This window comes from Tupaia chinensis, unplaced genomic scaffold, assembly GCF_000334495.1.
Source record: "Tupaia chinensis unplaced genomic scaffold, TupChi_1.0 Scaffold000369_1, whole genome shotgun sequence".
NCBI lineage: Eukaryota > Metazoa > Chordata > Mammalia > Scandentia > Tupaiidae > Tupaia > Tupaia belangeri.
The window spans coordinates 376,109-395,032 of NW_006159866.1; the positions used below are offsets into that span (position 1 = coordinate 376,109).

The following is an 18,924-nucleotide window of genomic DNA, read 5'->3' on the forward strand; positions in this document are numbered from 1 at the left end:
CAGAGTGAAAGGTGGATACACCAGATTCATGGAGTGCTCAAGAGGCTGGTAGAACACCTGGCACATAGTAGGTGCCCATTTAATGCCTGTCGAGTGAATCCCAGGTGGCGAACTCACCTGCGGCTCCTTGGCAGCAGCGCTGCACATTGCACTGCTCCTTCATGTTCGTCATCTCTTCCTCCAGCTTCCTCACCCTGGCGAGGAGGTCCTGGACACTGCCTGCCAACTCGCAGTCCTTCTGTGGCGTCTGAAGGTGGATGTTGTGCCTGAAAATGATGTTCTGCTCCTCCGTGGCCTCCCCCAGGGCCAAGAGCGAAGCTCCGTCATCACTAAGGGGCTGAGGGTCGGCCTCCACCTGGACCAGGGCAGACTTGGGCACATCAATCTTGTAGGTATGGCTGACGGTGACCTGCTGCTCCGCGTTGCTGCACCCATGAGACTCTGGAGTGGCAGGAGTTTAAGTCACCAGGAGCAGAGAGCCCAGCAGGAGCCCCAAGGGGAAGCAGGCTCTCCCCTGGAGATCCATCCTTGGAGGGACAGGGTACAGATCTCCAGAAAGCCTGTTATCTAGAAAAAGGGCAAAAGAAAGCCATGGAGATGTGTCAAGGGAAAACGGTCTTTTTAATGGACCCTAAGAGTCCACAGTAAGCTGGGAATCCAACAGAAAGGATTCATCCTAAGACTAAGGATCCAAACTACGTTATTTTCTCTTCCTTCCTCACACGGTGCACATTGCACATTGCGGCCTCCTGTTTTGCTTACTCTTTGCCCTTCTCTTTGCTTCTAATTCTAGGCTCATCTGTACTTTAATAATAACAAGGAGACCATCTCCCTGTATCTAGGGCCTACTGTGGGTCAGACTTAAATATTTAATCTTTGCAACAACCCTAATATCCTGAGTGGGTTAATACATGAAAAAACACTTAGAATAGTACCTGTCACACTCAGGCCATGCAGTGGTCTTTTGTGGAATACAGTATGATGATTACCCTCATTTTACAGATAGGAAAACTGAGGTACTGCTACCTTAATAACTTGCCCATAGATGCACAGCTAAGAGTCAAGATTTAGGCCCAGATGATCTGACTAGAATCCATGCTTGTCAACCCAGTGTCATGTTGCTCTGTGACAATGAGGAAGCTGAGGCTCCAGAGGTCAAGTGTCACAGACAGGAAAGGCAGAGCCTAGACTCAGACCCAAGGTCACGAACCCCAAGGCCAGAGGCTCCCACTTACAAATCAACCAGATACAAGAATTTCTCACAAAAATAACGTCTCCATGAAGTCTTCTCTGCTGTCTCCCTGTCTTACCCCAGCTGGAAACTGGCCATCCTCCTGTTAAGGATTCAGAGCAGTGTACTGCCCTCCCTGTCAATCTCGTGTTCTAGTTACTCTCGCATACAGCATGTCTCCCCGCTAGCCTGTGTCTTCCCACAGTCTCTTAAGTACAGGGCTCTGGGTGGACTCATAGCGGGGCCCTCCTGAGGCAGGAGCACAGAGTCGCACACTCAGGGATTCAGTTCCTGTGACTCAGATCCATCAGTGCGGGGGTGGTCTGGTTTGCCAGTCAAGTCAGGAGACTCAGGCCAGGGCAGGCTATTGGGTTTATGCCTCCTCTGCCACCAGGAGAAAACATAGGTCTTCACTACTGTGGATGGGCAGGAACCTCCCCCCTAGTGGCCCTGGTCCCCATCTGGGACTGCAAGTCCTTTGATCACAAGAGCCCTGGCTTGTACTCCCATTTAGTCCCAGAAACCTCAGGCACAGGGACACATCTCAGTTGGGTTTGCATAGTGTCTAGAAACCAATCTGCCTCCTCACAATAGGTTTTTCTAGCCAACTCAAGACTTGTAATTACTTGAATCGGAGTCTAAAGAAGTCAGGAAGCCTAGTCCTCTCCTACGTTTGTGTCCCACTCAAGTCCAGGCTCTCCCTACCTGTGGCGAGAGGCAGCCACAGTGTGAGGGAAAGGCATGTCAGACAGGTCCTAAGACATTAGGCTCCTCATCTGTAAAGTGGGAATGAGAAAGCTCACGCCCCTGCATTATCTACAGGCAGCACTTAGAACCATGCTCAGCACCAAATAAGTGCTCAGTAGATGTTCTAACATGTGTTTTGTTTTAATCAACTCCTGGAATGTGACTTTCTTTACTACCTATCCTTTTTTTTTTACTGTGAAGGAAGACGACTGTATGAGAAGGAGCATACAGTATACATGGAACAGCTTTTCTGAATTGTTGCAAAAGCAACAGTCATAAAACCCTTGCCCAGATTAAGAACCAGAACTACATATGGAAGCCTCCCTGCGCCCTCACCTGATGCTGCTTCTTCTCCAACTCCACAGTTAGAATTGAGAGAAGGCATCACAAGATTTGTTCTGGGAGGACAATGGTCGTCAAGAAAGGAATAAACTTCCCTAGCCACTAACCAGAATTCTACTGTTGGTGGTGTAAAATTTTAACTTTGAATAGTCATCATTTATTAGCATCAGGAAGCAGATGGTAAAGGGCCCCAGCAAAAAAAGTACTGAAAACCACAACAGTTGCGGCCAGCAGCAGCGGTGAAACCAAACCTTCAGTGACGACACAATGCTCTGTGACGCTGGACCACATGGGAGGTCCAGTGTGCATTCAAGGTCTCCTTGTAGGTGCCAGGCACGTGCTCGTGAAACAGGCGGGCTGAGGGTGCGGTGGATTGCAGTGTGAGAGCCAGGTTGGGGATATCTATCTTTTGCTACCTCTCTCTGTCTTTCTCTCTCTTTCATGGAATAAAATAAACTGTTAAAATAACAGTAATACTACTACAATAATATTAAATATTAAATTAGCCCAACTACAAGCCCAACTGGAATGTGTCTTTGCAACTGAAGTCCCTGTGAGTAAATGGGAGTTAAAATGTGACGTGTTGAGTAGCTGTAGCTGCTACATGCCAGGCAATGCCAGGTAATGCCGGGTGCGGCACCCTCGTAATTAATCCTTAAGGTCATCAGAGAATGAAGAAACCAGACCTGAGGGGTTGTTGGTTAGTGAGTGTGAAGCAGGATGCAAACCTACATCCATCTGATTGCAATCCTGTGCTTGCTCTGCCCCAAGGTGACATTTGGGTACAAATAACAAGTGATTTCAGTATTTATGTGTCCCCACGCCATCCTCTCATTTGGGCAAAGGGATGTGCCACCACTGTGAGCTAAATAGCATGGCACTAAGAGAGAGTTTTTTTCACACTACTCCTTTACTGACCACTTCTTGGCTCTTCCAATCCTCAAAAGTGTGTATTATTGATGGTAATAGTAGCTCACCTTTGCTGAGCACTTACTGTATCTCACTAGACTTACCATCTTGCTACACATCTACACTGGCATCTACTTTGCAGCTGTAATGGAATGGCCAAGAGACATCTGGACATTTCTTGTGGATCTGGGATGTGGGTCATGTCACACATTTAAAGAGACCTGTGCTACTGAAGGTATTGGGGAGTGGGGTTGGGATAAATAGAAATGGTGGGCAGAGACCACTGCCTGACTCTGATCCAGCCTCAACCAGCTCAGATAACAGGAATACCCTGGGCGCGTCCAGGAGGCAAACCCAGGACCTCTCCATTTGAGTCCGGCATCACAGAACCTGGCATACCACTTCTGGGCTGGAACAGGCTTCAAGGCAGAGCAAGGAGAGAGACCATTGAGGAGAGGCTGCACCCAGAGTCCAGGAAGGCCTGGCCAGGCCACAGGAATGAGGCCCATTAGTGCCTCCAGGAGGTAGTACAGCCCCGCAGCCCAGCAGGAGCACGCTGCCCTAGGGGCAGCTAAAGGAGGAGGTGTCCAGTAGGTCAAATGGGGCATCTCTGAAGAGCCCTCAAGAGGTTCCCATAAAGGGGGGTGAGCCATCATGGGGGCAGGTGGCCATAACAAGGGAACCCCATAACAGAGAGCTACAACAGCCCCCAGCTAAGTAAAATACCTTCCCCTCCATCCTCATCCCTTCACTCCCTCAGACAGCAACCTACGGAAGACAGAAGCAGCCACGCTGGTTGAGGAGAAGAGGAAGAAGGAATGCAGCAGGCCCACCTCAGACCCTTCTCTCTGCTCTCCTGCAGATTCCAGCATCAGGCTGGAGCTGGGCCCGAAGGAAGGCTGTGGCCTGCATGAAAGGCTGAGGCTCCAATATTGAAACGGACTTGCCATCACAAACAATTCTCTCCTGATACCAAAGCGAGCAGTGATGCTCTGGAATCCGCGTGAGGTTTTGTCAGAGGATGGAGAAGTGGGAGATCCAGTAGAGTGAGTTGAAAGGCAGGAGAAGGATAAAAATAGTGACATTTCACAATCGCATCTTAAAACGTTCAACCCAGTGATAAGACAGTCACACGTATATTCTCCACTTCACCCCCAAGATGGGAACTGAGGCTCAGAGGCGTCGAGCAACGCAGCACAGATTATTTGACTAATGATTCAAACCCAAGGACATAGTGTCTGTTCTGGAGCCATTAAATCCTGTGCGCATCTGCCATCCCCGGCAACAGCATTCACTAGACTTTAATGCACCTACTATGTGCCTGGCAGCTCACATATTTTTGCTGTCCAAAATCTTCTATTTTTGACAAAGGAGCCCAAAGTTAGCAGATTTCTGTGCCCATTCCTACCATCCCACCCCCACACCCACCCCTGGCTCACTAGTCTCCAAGACATACATGGAGTGCAGATGGTTCTGGAAAATCATTTTTTAAAAAGTCACAGACTCTTGCCATAAACCACAGCAAGGCTGCCCAGAGCCCAGTCTCACGGTGCTTGTTTTTAAAGCCTAGAATATGAGAAACCCCAGGAGCTCTTGTAGGAGTCCTCCGTGTCACTCGTCCTCCTGAATTGTAACAAGATGTGCTGGCACGTTACAGCCTCATGTTGAGCTCAGATTTTCCTGAGCAGGATGATTGCTCGAAAGATGAGAGCAGGAAATCCTCCACCTACCCCTCTGTCAAGTGTACAGAGCAAGAGAAGCCCGCTGGCTCTCGCTCCAACACGTGGCAGCAGAATGGGGTTTGCTGAACGGCCTAACGAAGGATGACTTCATCACTTCAGCAGCTCTCGTCCTGCACAAAGCAGACCACAGACTGAGACCCACACGGGGCCAACAAGGGCACCAATTTCCACCAGGAAAAATGCAGGCTGGTACATTGTCAAATACAGATGCGTACTCTATCGAGGGGTAGTTTCCTACAGGAAGTGGGACAAACGCTCTAGGAATGTGTGAGGAAAAGGGCATTTATGTAGGAAATGTGCATGCAGGAAGCCAGGTGACCGCATGAAGCATCATCTTATTGAGGCTGATCAGGTTGGGTGGTGTGGGTCAATGGGAAGCAGAGCCATGCTAAGATGAGGATAAACACTGCCTCGTATTGTTTTGTCAAGAAAGACTTTTTGTTTGTTTGTTTGTTTTTGGTTTTTTTTGGAGAGGATTTTTTTGCTATAAGGCACATGTGCTCGCCAGACAGACAGAGAGAGACAGAGAGACAGAAAGCGACAAATCACTCCCCAGGGGGGATGGCCACACCGCAATCCCTTCTCCTCCATTCTCCTCTTGGGGTCTTGGGCACGCATGCACACGCGCCTGGCGTGAGTTTTTTTTTTTAAGCCACCGGGTCCGGGACACAAACTGTGGTTGATTACATGGGAGTCCAGCGACATAGCCATTACGCTAACTGCTGGTCCCAAGAAAGACTTTTTGAGAGCTGCACTGCTGGCCCTCAGCTGGGGGATGATGCCTCTGGGTCTGCCTGTGGCGATGCACTGATGTCCCAGGGCTTTATGTTTTGCTCTCTTGGCGGCCACATCTACCCCGGTCATTTTCATTTGAGCTGCATATTGACGGTGCCTGTCTCAGCACGCCTGTTCCTAGCCTGGATTCCCACAAGCCCAGGGATGGCCGTGGCCATGACTGTGTTGATCCTCTCCTTATCCTCACAGCACAGTCCTGCCAAGTAATACTTCAAGATGTAAATAATAGCAGTCACTGGATTTTAGGTATGTGTGTTTACTAGCTGATGAGCATGGTTTGACAAATACTTTACAAACATTATTCTCATTTGATCCTCAAAATCCTGGGAGTCTATCAGTATCATTTTTTGTGATAGCTGCTCAGAGAGGTTAAGTAGTTTGCCCAAGGACACAAAGCTAAGAACTGGGATCACACATCTGGTCTCTCCATATGTTCTTCCTCTCTCTGTTGTATGTACTATAAACGTGAAAACGACAACAGATGTCCTCTTTCCTGCTGTATTTCCTTTATAAAAGAGGTTCTTCTGAAAACAAAGGGAGCCCAAGGCATATTAGGTGCTCAGTTAAACACCAATAAGTTGGTAACTAAATCCTATGCCTAAACGTCCTCTGAACAGTGTCAAGGAGGAGCCCTTGGCATGATTGATTTGTGTTTCCCTCCAAGGGAGATTAAGGCCCAATCACTTCCCATGAGAAGCAGGAAAGAGTACCAAGACTCCATCTGCAGGGGGTGGACTCTGAATCCCAATGGTCCTTTCTGCCACTAAGGTTGGTGGGTCTCTGTGTCACCTCATTTTCTCCAAAGAAGGACACATATTGCAGGTCGGGGAGAAAAAAAAAAAAACTTCCTTACAACAAAGGCAACAGTAGCCAATTTCCAGCCACAGTTACAGCTCTTACTACTTACAGCCAGGGCTTTCTCTGGTCTCTGTGTTACCTCATCCTGCCTTTCAGCTAACCACAGGCAAATGAGAGCACTGCTTTGGGTTCTGGAAAAACCATACATCATGGATTTCCAGTGTGGTCACTTAAGATAGTCTGTCCCCAAATGACAGGGTGAACATCGCTGAACTGCAAAGAAAAATGAGGGGGATAGGTGGCTACGGATGCACCAGTGTCACGAATGTCACGGGCAACCTTATCACTAATTTCCTTAACTCTCTTGGGTATGTTTTACCAACAATTTACAACCTGGGCCCTGGGTGACTCAGGGGTCTTCCTATCCAAGGACTTGGCCAAGAGTAAGTGCTCAGGCGATTGAGAAATCTACCCCCGCTTAACTCATCTTGGACTGGAGGCCTAGGCAGGGTGTCCCGTCTGTGTCTCTCTCCCTCAGCACATGGAAGCCTGCAGTGACAAGGCAATGCTACATCTTCTTGTCGAGCAACAGCTGAACCAAGTCCATGAGAACATTTTTGTTTCTAGTCTCTATTGAACTCTCTGCACAGGCTCTCCATTCAGGACATGGGAAGTCATTAAGGGTGAGAATGAAAATCAGATGGATCGGGGGGCAATCTGATGATTGGTGGCATGGTGATTAAGGTGCTGGAGTCCCATACAGTCAACTACAGTTCAAGTCCTGGACCATGCAGCTTGAAAATCATGCCAGGTGCCTGTTAATGTCTGACAAAATTTCCTAAGAGAAGAATGGAGGAGAAAGGATTGTAGGATTGCCCCCCCGGGGGGGGGGAGTGACTTCACTGTCCCTCTCTCTGTCTCTCTCCAGTGAGTTTGCACATCCTACGGCAAAAACAAAAAAGAAAATGAGGTTGAATGTGAGAAGGCTGACTATGGTCCTGCTTCAAGCATCACTCTGCCCTCCAGTCTCCTGGTTTGGTGAGACATACCCAGGCATTCCCTAGGACGTCCTAGTGGACACACACCCCACCATGCAGTAACCCTTTTCCTGCAAATCACTGTCCATCAAGTCAGTCCATCCTCCCCTACCCTCAAGCTATAAAAGATAAAGAATGACATCCCTCGGCACTCAATAGCTTTTTCAGGGATGACCACAGGCAATTTTTGTTCTGTTTTGTCAACCAAATCTTCATGCACCCCACAAAGGTTCAGATAAGTGAGGATAGTGGTGGTCACTATTTCTAAGCATTTATTACTGCCAGGCTCTGGGCTAAATCCTTGGAAAGCTCTTCCTGAAGATCAGGCAAAGTTGTGCATTTACTCCATGGGGTTAATCACTTTCTCAGAAAGACTTTCCTCTAGCTTTAATGAGACCAGGTTCATGCAAAATGAGATGATAAGATGGATACAGGACTAAATCCAGGCACCTTCCCTCTCCACGTCCAACCAAACACCCAAACCCCAGAATGACAAAGTATTACTTTATGTACAATTAACCCTCTTCCCCACCAGGTGTGAGGATATCTGGCAGTAAAGTCTGCCTCAGCTGAATGATGATGAAGATATATGCATTATGAAAACCTATGGGACCAGTTGGCATAATGACTATGTCGCTGGACTCCCATCCAGTCGACCATGGTTCAAGTCTCGGACCTGGTGGCTTAAACTCACACTGGGTGCGTGTGTGTGCGTGCCCAAGATTCCAAGAGGAGAATGGAGGAGAAGGGATTGCAGCATGGCCATCTCTCCTGGGGGGTGATTTCTTGCTTTCTGTTTCTCTCTCTCTTTCTGGCGAGCACACGCACCCTATAGCAAAAACCTCTCCAAAAAGAAAAAAGAAAACCTATAGTTCCTTTCTTTAGTTTAATACCCAGTTTTCCACATACTGAGGTGACCAAAGTTCCTGCCTTTGATCAAAGAGAGAGTGGCTTTGCTGATTGCCCAGGACTTGCACTGTTCCATCATGCTCGCTGGGTCGTACTCGGGAGGTAGCTGGGTGGCATTCACAGCAAGTCCATCCTGTCTAGCCAGGGATCCAGCCTAAGGTCTCAGCCTCCTGGGCTCACAGACTGGTGGCTCCAAATGCCGCTACAGAACCTAAACCATGATCTCATGTCTGTGTCCAGACCCCTAGGAGCTGAGGCTCTGGAATAAGCGGTGGATGGGCAAGAGTTTCCAGTGGGCCTGGACACGCTCCTCAGGCACTTTCTCAGAAGCAGACCTCAGTCCACTTTATACTTCAAACCACAGAACAGCACTGGCATGGAAGCTGGAAGCCACAGACTGAAATCATCCATCCTATTTTCCCTCCTTCAGGAGTCAGCTGCAGCCCACAAACTTGCCAACAAAGTTATATAAAAGAAGGTCAGGTGTTTGGGTTTTTTTCACTCCTCTGGGAAAAATGAAGCTGATGTTTCATTTCTTCCTGAATCCCTCATCTTGACACTGTCACCTTGACCCTAAGTTTGCAGCAAACGTCCAAATGCCAAAAGGCACTGATTCCCTCCACACAGCTCCTGCCAATATGTGGTGAGCAGGTCTCACCCAATACCTTGGTGATAGTGTGGCTTCTCCAAGAGCCCAGAGAATTCTGGGCACTGTGGCTAACCTACGTCCAGATGTGGGTAGTTTGTTATCTTGTTGGGACTTATTCTTGTTTTAATGCTTATATAACCAACTCGAGTTTAATACTTTTAAGTAAAACTTTGCTTATTCTCACTCATTCTTTCTCCCTACTTCCCCCATCTCTCTCAACCACAAAAATTAATAAATACACAAAAAGTCTTCCAAAAACTGGTCTACCGCATCATTTCTTGAGAGGTTCTGAAATGTTTGCTTTGAGGCATTGTGAGGGCATGATGGCATGGAAAATTGGGGAAAAGAAGTTGTTCTCTTACAAGTAATCATTAAAACCTGTAAAATTAAATGTTTGGGCAAACTTCAAAGATCTTCAAGTGAGTTTGCGAGCATTATCTTAACTGGTACACACGACATCCAGAAAAAGGGGACAGTAAAACAGTTGTATCATCACAATTAAAAGTTCTGTTTCAGGATTTCAAAGAACAGGAAGATAAAATAGATAAGACTTTTTTTTTAAAAAAAAAAAAAGGGCCTTTGACATTATAAGGAAGTCAACAAAGAGAATGGATGAGAAGGACTTGCTAGACTTCAAAGAAACATTCATATAAAAATGTAGTCGCTCTGGGGAGAAACTGGTACAATGGATTGCATTTGTCCAGGTAAGAAGACTAATGGCAATGCTTAGCCGTGCTGGGGAACAGAGGATAACCCTAAAGACAAAATACATAGGTCCGGAAAAATATGTCATAGTTCAATTTTAACTCCTTCTGGAGGTAGTAAGAGACTACACTGCTAACTTCAGGTGCTATACCCTGTGCCTCGGCCTTCAACCATCCCCATCTGACCACCCTTTTCCCTTGCACATAAAAATCTTGGAAACTGTTGCTCTTACCTCAGAGGCTGTGGACCTCCTCACTCCTCCTGTCTCCAGTAGGAGAGCTGGGTGCTGCAAACGTGGGTGCTGGCCTGTCCCTCGTCCTCTTCTCTCCTGCCTTCCCTCCCTGGGTTTAAATCCTGGCCAGACCAGAGGAGGAGCCTAGGGGGATTCTTGGGTGTTTCCTCTTTTTTTAGAAGGGACTACGTTAAAAGATAATGAGCAAATACTCTAACCGGGAAAGAAAAATATATATATTTCCCCCTTCTTTTTCACTTTGATTACACAGCAGCTAAAAATACTGCAGGCTGTTTCTATTTAAGTGGATCCAGAATAAGGATATTAAAAGAGTTTGCGTGTCTCCTGGCCAGGAGCTGGGTCTCAGAGTTTGAAAATACAGTTAAGTCTCTCTCTTTTTCCTATGAGGCATTCCTAAAAGACTTACTGCCTACTACTTTTAAAATAGGAAAAGACCTTTTAGCAAAGGAAGAAATGAACAGAGATAAGATAGAACCTCTTCTAACCACCCTCCCCCCACCACCCCACTCCTATGGTGGCTGGGCTCTGACGTGGGTTAAGGATGTAGGTGTTCAATCCCAAACACACTCCATCTCCTACACCTTCTCAAGTGCCTCCCTGACACCAGCCACACAATAACAGTACCCCTCTCAGGCCACCCTTCCTCTTTGGCCATCAGATAGACAGACCTTCACCCTTTCAATGAACCAGAGCTATCTGAACAGGTTACAGCCGACACGTAATGCTTTTCCTCACCCTCCACTCTCCTGCCCAACCCTCAGTAAATTCTGGACTGCAGACCCACAACATACCTGAAGGAGCCCTGCATTTTTAGTGCATCCAACATTGATGGAGGGAGGACAAGGAGGAGGAGAAGGGTATGAGAGATGAAGGATCAAAGAGATGCCCCTAGAACGTGGGCCCAGAGCCACACTGCTTGTATCTGAAGCTTGTGTCTGCTACTTGTAAATGACCTTGATTAAATCTCTTCATGCCTCGCCCTACTTATCACTAAAATGGGAATAATATGGTTATTGCAAGGATAAAGGAATTGATATATGGAAAGAACTTAGACTATTCTCAAGGACATAGTAAGAACTCAATAAATATTAGCTACCATTCTGAGACCAGCAGATGGTATAATGATGTCACTGGACTCCCACATAGTCAACCATAGTTCAAGTCTCAGGCCCTGGGACTTAAATATCACACCAGGCACATGTGTGTGCATGCCCACGATCCCGAGAGGAGAATGGTGGAGAAGGGATTGCAACACGGCCATCCCCCTTGGGAGGTGATTTCTCCCTTCTGTCTCTCTGGTGAGTACACACACCCTATAGCAATAATCTCTCTCAAAAAAAAAAATGTGCATGTGTACGTGTGTGTATTAGCTACCATTCTAATTAATATCACTTTTGATTCTTCATATATATTTATTACAGTCTTCTTACATGAGCACATCATTCTCTTATTCAAACTGGTACTGACAGCTACTAAGAAGTCATTGACATCTTTACCTCAGCCCAGATGTGTCCATGTTCTCTGCTCTTCTTTCCCACAACCACTGCAGTTCTGCTGTCTGCCCTGAAATCAGAGCAAGTCATGCACAAAGGTGACCAGTGAGGTATGGATTGTAAACAGAGAGTCCCCCAGCCCCAAACATCTCTTTTCTCCTTTGGACCTTTTCCTCTGCTTTTTGAATAGGAAAATCTCCCCTAGAGGGCTCTACAACCCTGCTACCTCTCCAAGTTGTTCTCTTATTCTTAGTTTCCTTCACTAACTCTTTTCCCCAATGAGTACTCTTGGCAACTCTTTTTATTGCCCCATCTTCTGTACCCTCAGTAGATTAAAAAAAAAAAAAAAAAAAAAAAAAAAAAAAAAAAAAAAAAAAACTAAACCAATGCAAAAAGTTCCAAAGAAGCCACCTTCCTTCAGCCTCTCCATCTTACAGCCAGTAAAATTAAGCACAGGACATGGGCCTATAACAAGAGGCTGTCCCATCTCCATACAGTAGCTTAACAAGATGGAAGATGATTTCTCCCACATAACAGTAGAAAAAAGTGACCCAGGGCTGGTAAGGCAGTGCCACCACCCACAACAAATGGCTTCCACTTCTAAGGCCACCACTTACCCAGCCAATGAGAAGGGCAAAAGGATAAAGGCAGAGGAAAATGCATGCTCATCCCTTAGAAACACATGTTATAATCATTGCAAACTTGCAGAAAAATTGCAGAATATACTAAGATCCCCATATGCCCTTTATTCACATTCTTCAAATGTTAACATTCTAACTATATTTGTGTTACCATTCATTCTCTCTATATTTTTCCCTAAAACATCTTGAGAGTAAGTTAAAAATATGATTTACCTCTTTACATCTAAATAAACTTAGTGTATAATATTTCTCCCAAACGAAGGCATATTATGTAACCTTGATACAATAATCAGAATCAGGAATTGACACTGACATGACACTTTTGTCTAATTGTTTCTAAATTCTATTGATTACCTCTCTAATGTCCTTTATAACCAAAGTGAAAAAAAAATTACTAACCCAGAATACAATCCAAGATAAGTCAATGCATTTAGTTGTCCTATTTCAGAGTCTCCTTAACCTTGAACATTTCTTCAGGCATTATCTTGCATGACTTTCACATTTTTGAAGAGTAAAATTCAGGTATTCTGCAGAATGTCCTTACTTCACATTTGTCTGGTATTTCTTTATCACTAGATTTAGGTTCTGTGTTTTGGCAGGAACACTGCCGAAGTGCTGTGCCCTTCTCTGTGCCTCATATCAGGAGACACTTGCTATCAGTCTGTTGGTGAGGTTACCTGGATCACTTGGTTAAGGTTTCTCTGTAGTAAATATTTGCCCCTTTCATGAATCAACCCAAGAAGATCTTCTTCAAGGCACATCATAGCCAGATTGACAAACCACAGATGGAGATAAGACACTAAAATTTGCAAGAGAAAAATGTCAAGTTACTTTAAAAGGATATCCCATCCAGCTAACATTGGACATCTCATCAGAAACAATGCAAGCAAGGAAAGAATGGGAAAATATATTCAAAGTATGAAGTGAAAAAGAATTTCAACCAAAATACTGTATCTGGAAAGATTATCATTCATGTGGGAAGAAAAGATAAAAACATCCTCAGATAAACAAAACCTGAAAGAATTTAGAACACTAGACCAGCTCTTTGAGAAATTATGAAGGGAGTACTATACAAGGAAAACTAAAGACAGACAAATAAAAGAACAAAAATTGACCAAGAGAAAGGCCAACTTAATAAGGAAAAGTTCTAAAATATCAATAATAATGCTGGTTAACAGAAAGGTCAGACCACAGTAACACTGAAAATTCAACAAAAGAGATTACATGAGACCAAACTGGTGAAACAGAATTCTATGACTTTTTTCTAAAACATTACTGATTTTCTTCTATGCTTTACCTTCCAGATGTAAGGATTTTTGTTTTGAGTTGTTGGGTTAAGCAATCTGTTAAGAAAAAGGTTTTTTTTAATTGAAACATTAACTTTTCTCCCTTCCTGAAAATATTTGTGAGCATTCTTATTTTCTGGCAAAATGGTTATTTGCATAAATTCAATAATACAATAGAATCTTTTGCCTTGCATCAGAAATTGAATTCTTATGGGACTTTGTGCAAATAACAGACCAAATTGAGATTAACCTAATTTATTTTTGCAAATAAGTTAGTTTATACCTCTCTTTAGTAAAAGAGGGAAAATAAATTGTTTCAGAAGAAAATTACAGTGCACTTGTCACTAGATTCTAGCTTTGTCCATACTTTAAGATCTTTTGTGAATCAATAAAATGTGAAAAACAAAAAGGTTAGTATGGAAGGGAGGGAGGGGAAAGGGGAAAGAAAAAACAGGTAAAAATATGCTTAATTGCCAAAAATGAGAAGCTATTTGCTGATGATAATGTATATAGTAATATCTTTGTCTTGACTGACATGCATGGTTTTTGTGTTGGAAAAAGAAATGTATACTGTAAAGACATGTGATAAAATGTAAATTTAAATAAATAAATAAATAAATAAATAAGGGGGGGAAGGAGCTATTCCTCTCCACCGCTATTTTATTTATCTATATTCATACTGACTCATATTTTATTTTACTCTATGACTTAAATTCCTCTACTGTCATTAGTTGAGTTGCTCAAACTGCCCTAGAGTGAACCTTCAGACTGGTTCCCATGTACTCTCTGCCATTCTTTGAGCATTTCCTTACTTTCAGGCTCATCTTTAAATTCTCCTGCTCTCTGGCTAGACCCCAGTCATTGCTCCATGGCAGTCATGTTTCCTTTTATTAGAGAAAGATGTAAATTTTGGATAAGGGCAGAGCCTGGAGGGGCATATATCATTATTACTGTATCCCATTGGCCAGAATTTACTCACATGTTCACACCCAGCTGCTGGAGAGGCTAGTGTATCTCTCAGTGTGATCATGAATTTAGCTCAAGTTTAGCAAACCTATGAGTTAAGAATTGAAGGGAGAATGGATGTAGGTGGACAGTTGGGAGGCTGCCACAGAGCCCACCCTTACACACTGGCAAAATATTTTCACTGAATCATAAAAGCTCATCATGTTGCTCTAGTTCCTAACAGGATTAAGCTTTGGAATTTCTCTTTAATTGCCTCACTTCACCCTTCCCTATGCACCCCTATATCCAAATATCACTTACTAATTCAAAGCATCAGTTTCAGCCAACTCAGACTCTTCTCAGCCCATGGTAAACACGATGCCCCTGCCTCCAGCCCCTGGTGGTGCGGCCCACTTGTTGAAGTCAATCCCTTCTTCATCTTTATGAGGTCTTCTCCAATTTCCATACGATGATCTTGTGAATCAAGGAGACATTTTTATTCTTTTGAAGCTAGCTCCAGAGTTTCTCTTAGGTGGTAATTCTCTTTGCTTATGAAAATACTAATGATCTTAAGGACAGATTTGCAATCAAACAAAAAAAGATTAAACAAAATTGTTTTAATGCTACACTGCTCTGTATGAAATGAATGAGAACTGGCAGCTGGGAAACAAAATATTAGGGAAGTAGTGAGGTCAGGCCTAGAGAATAATGAGGTCAGTAAGATGGTTAGTTTAATAGAAAATAAATTACTTTCAAGAACAAAATTGTCTATTCAATGACAAATTATTTGCTTCATTTTGTATAAAATTCACTTTCATGGTCTCAAACTCGTAAGTGGAATCTTTTACATACACAAATACTTTTTTTTAACAAATACCGATATGAGTGGGGGGAAATAAACCAAAGGAAAAGAACCAGGTCACACATTTGAGTCAACATTCACAAAGAAAAGGAAACAGCCATAAAATTTAAGACATAGCATGACAGAGTTCAGAAGAAGCAGGAATTCAGAGCCAGACACAACCAGAGGATAGGAGCCTCTTCACCCTGCACAGGGCAGAATTCATAGAAGCTGGTAAAGGTCATGGAGGTGATGGGTGCTTTGAATTTCTCATAAGGTGAAAGACTGAGATTCGAGTTATTTAACTTCTAAGTCAGGTGACCTTGGCTGGCAGCTGAATTACAGGATTTCTTCTCAGAATTTCTCATTAAAAGACCTACAATGCCAGTGAGCTATCAGGTGTGTCTCTCAGAGACTCCTTAACTTCAATATGAGTTCCCAGAGAATGAAAGCTATATTTTCTTTTATTTCCCTCCCTACTTGTGGTATTACGAAGTATATAACAAGTTACCCAAAATCTCATCAAGACAGATTTATTCTTCAAGATGCTCAAGGACAAGGCAAATTCTCCCAACAAATTGAGCCTAGACCATGGACATAGACATGTTTTAATCCTCCTCAACAGGCTTTTATCTTTCTCTTTCCCAAGAAAACCCGTTTTATTTTGGTATCTACTCACCTCCTGATCATGGGCTTTGGGGGAGCCTGGGTCCATTCCCTGCTCCAGGAAGTGGGTTTTGGTCAACCTAAGTAAACCAGGGTAATCCCATCACCTTTGCCATGTGGCTGTTCATACCTTGTATTGGGGATCAATGAGACTTAAAGGAAAGGATACTAGCAGGGGTATTGGAAAATTTCCTTCACTCAAAAAATAAATAAATAAATAAAATGACCCCAAGAAGAAATTAATATTATCACAGATGCCTAGAACTGTGGTAGATATCTTGAAACTTACCATTAGGAGTGCTAGCTAAAGACAAAGAAAACACACCAAGGATGGTAGAACAGAAATACAAAAAATTCATCTTTTGGACGAAGTTTCTAAGCTGCTGAACTAGTTACCTCTCCAGTTAGAACTTTCTTACATCAGGATTTTGTTTCAGTGATCAGCTGATTTCTTAGTAGCAAAGCAATGTATTGGCACACTGTTCAGAACATAGAGCTCCAGAAGGAAATGTAGAGTCTCAGCCAGTGACAGACCATGGCTAACAGAGAAGTCAGATTCCAAAGTGTTCTATCCTTTTAGCTCCACTGTGTTATCTTCAAGTTAGAAGTTCCTTTAAATTAAAAATGACTACAGATTCTTTGGAGCACCTACTGTTAAGAGGTTGATCCACTTCCCCACTGTTTGAACCTGAACTTACCTTATGACTTCCTTTCCCCAGTAGAATGTAGCTAAGCAGGCCTAGGCAGTGGCACAGTAGTAACATAACACTGCAATACTGGACCCACATGGTAAGGTCATGGGTTTGCATCCTGGGACCTTCTTGAGTATACTAGGCACATGTGTGTGAGCCTGTCATGCGGGCTGGCTGAGGTGAGGACGGACTGTGCCTTCAAGGCTCTGCATAGGGTCTCTCTCTCTCTCTCTCTCCCCCTCTCATTGACCAAATAAATAAAAACTTTTAAAAAATGTGACTCAGGGCCAGCAGGTGGTATGGTGGTTAAGGCACTGGACTCCCACATAGCCAACCATGGTTCAAGTCCCAGACCTGGCAGCTTGCTTTCTCACTTTCTCTCTGTTGCCCTCTCTCTTGTGAGAGCACATACACTATAGTAAAATTAAAAATAATAACAACAGCAATAATAATAAAATTGAATATATAATTCTAAAAAGAAAAAAAGAATGTGATTAAGCAACATTATGGTTCTGAGCTTAAGCCTTAAGTGGCTTTGCTACTTCTATGCTCTCTCTTGGAATATGGTGCTTCCTAAGGAATGAAAGCAAAAGGAAAGAGAGGCCCACCACTGTAGCTGAGGCCCCAGACTTATGAACAGGCCCAGTCAGTACTAAATAAGCCATCCCAACTCAGTCTAGCCTGGACTGCAACCACAGAACTTTGAGCAACTAAGTGTTTAGATCACTACATTTGGGAGAAGTTTGCTATTCAACAATGGAAAAATGAGACAAGAGCCTATATCCAAACTAGGGGAATAGTTTAACATAAAAACAAATCTCAACTCATTATTTTGTCCAAATAGTATAACCCATCCCAGAACAACCTGGAAAAAAGTTGTTGGTTCAAATGATAGTTCAACCAACATGTTATTATGTCATCTTCTTTTATTTGAGAAAAATGTAAAAGCATTCCAACTGCAGCCATCTGTAGTCTTCAATTGTTTTTGCCCTGAGTGATCACCAAGAACCCAGTAAACCAGTGTGCTGGCTCTGAGGGAGACTGAATCAGTTGTGTCTAGTTTGGAGAACTGGCCTCAGCTTGTTTCGGTCTGTTTAAGCTGTATGGAAGATATGTCTTGGTATGTTTAATTAGGATTCTGCTGAATCTAAAGAAACTGAAAACAATGCTGAACCAACCTCTACTGTCAAGATCTCATCTCTCTCTTCCACTTTTCTCTTACAATCATTCTCTCTATCTTCCTGTGTCTCTCCCTCAGTTATAAATTATATTCATTCTGTGTCCTTGGGTCATCGTCCACTTGTTCTCCTTATAGTAGATTCTGAACTCAAGTCCCCAATAGTTATTATGAAAATGTGCCATTTTTTACTTTAGATGTGCAAGCACCTATAAAAATAGACAACAGAACATGGGATTTAGCAAAGAGATAGGTTTATTACTCCCTTTAAGACAACATTCAGTATTTTCTTCTCTTGAGTCATTATTTTGTGATATGTATCTCAGCAGAAGTCAATATCTTCTTAGTCTCTTTGAGCAGTAACAGTTGCCATGAGCCAATGACCTGAACAGAGAGCTGAATTTATAGCTAGGAGCCTGGACACTTGTACGAAATGACAGTTAATAGTTTTTTTTTATTTCAATTTATTTATTTGCATTCATTCACTGTACATCATTACAGCATACAAAATGAGTTTTTCCATCCAGAGTACACTGCATATTGTCTCAATCAAGCACATCAAAAAACATGTTATTGTCAGCAAATGATCTTCCATTTCTTGTTTTCTGTACGTTTTGCTTTCTTTCCCCCCATCCTTGATTCCCTATCTCTTACCCTCTGCCATCTCCCACTCTCCTCCCACACTGTCTCCAGTATCTATGTTTGCTTTCTATACTGTTTTCCCCTCACATTTTATTGAATCACCAAAGACTCTAATCAATCCAAATACCCTCATAGCAAACACAGGTGACACACACATTTCCATGAACACAAGTCTAATTTTACGCATCCTATAAAGTAGCACCTAACTGGGGCTACATATCCTACTGCAGTCATTGAATAGATATATTTTTTTCCTGAAACTTTATTTTTTGTAACTCAATTTATATTCCTTCCCTAAGCATCATCACAGCACACAAAATGCAATCTCCCATCCAGTACACACTGCATAGTAACTCAATCATGCACATTATAAAAAAATTTCCATTTCTAGTTCCTAGAATTATTTCCACCCCTCTTTCTGACC

At 43.5% G+C, this 18,924-nt stretch overlaps 1 protein-coding gene across 1 annotated transcript in view; it reads right to left on the reverse strand.

The window, feature by feature from the left end:
- The window catches only part of TNN (tenascin N), an 81,439-nt gene extending 75,604 nt beyond the window's left edge, over positions 1 to 5,835 (reverse strand). The window contains 3 exon segments of the mRNA XM_006153373.2: positions 118 to 567; positions 2,315 to 2,376; positions 5,711 to 5,835. Coding sequence (XP_006153435.1) covers positions 118 to 567; positions 2,315 to 2,376; positions 5,711 to 5,835 — 637 coding nt within the window.
- Positions 5,836 to 18,924: the final 13,089 nt, after the last annotated feature.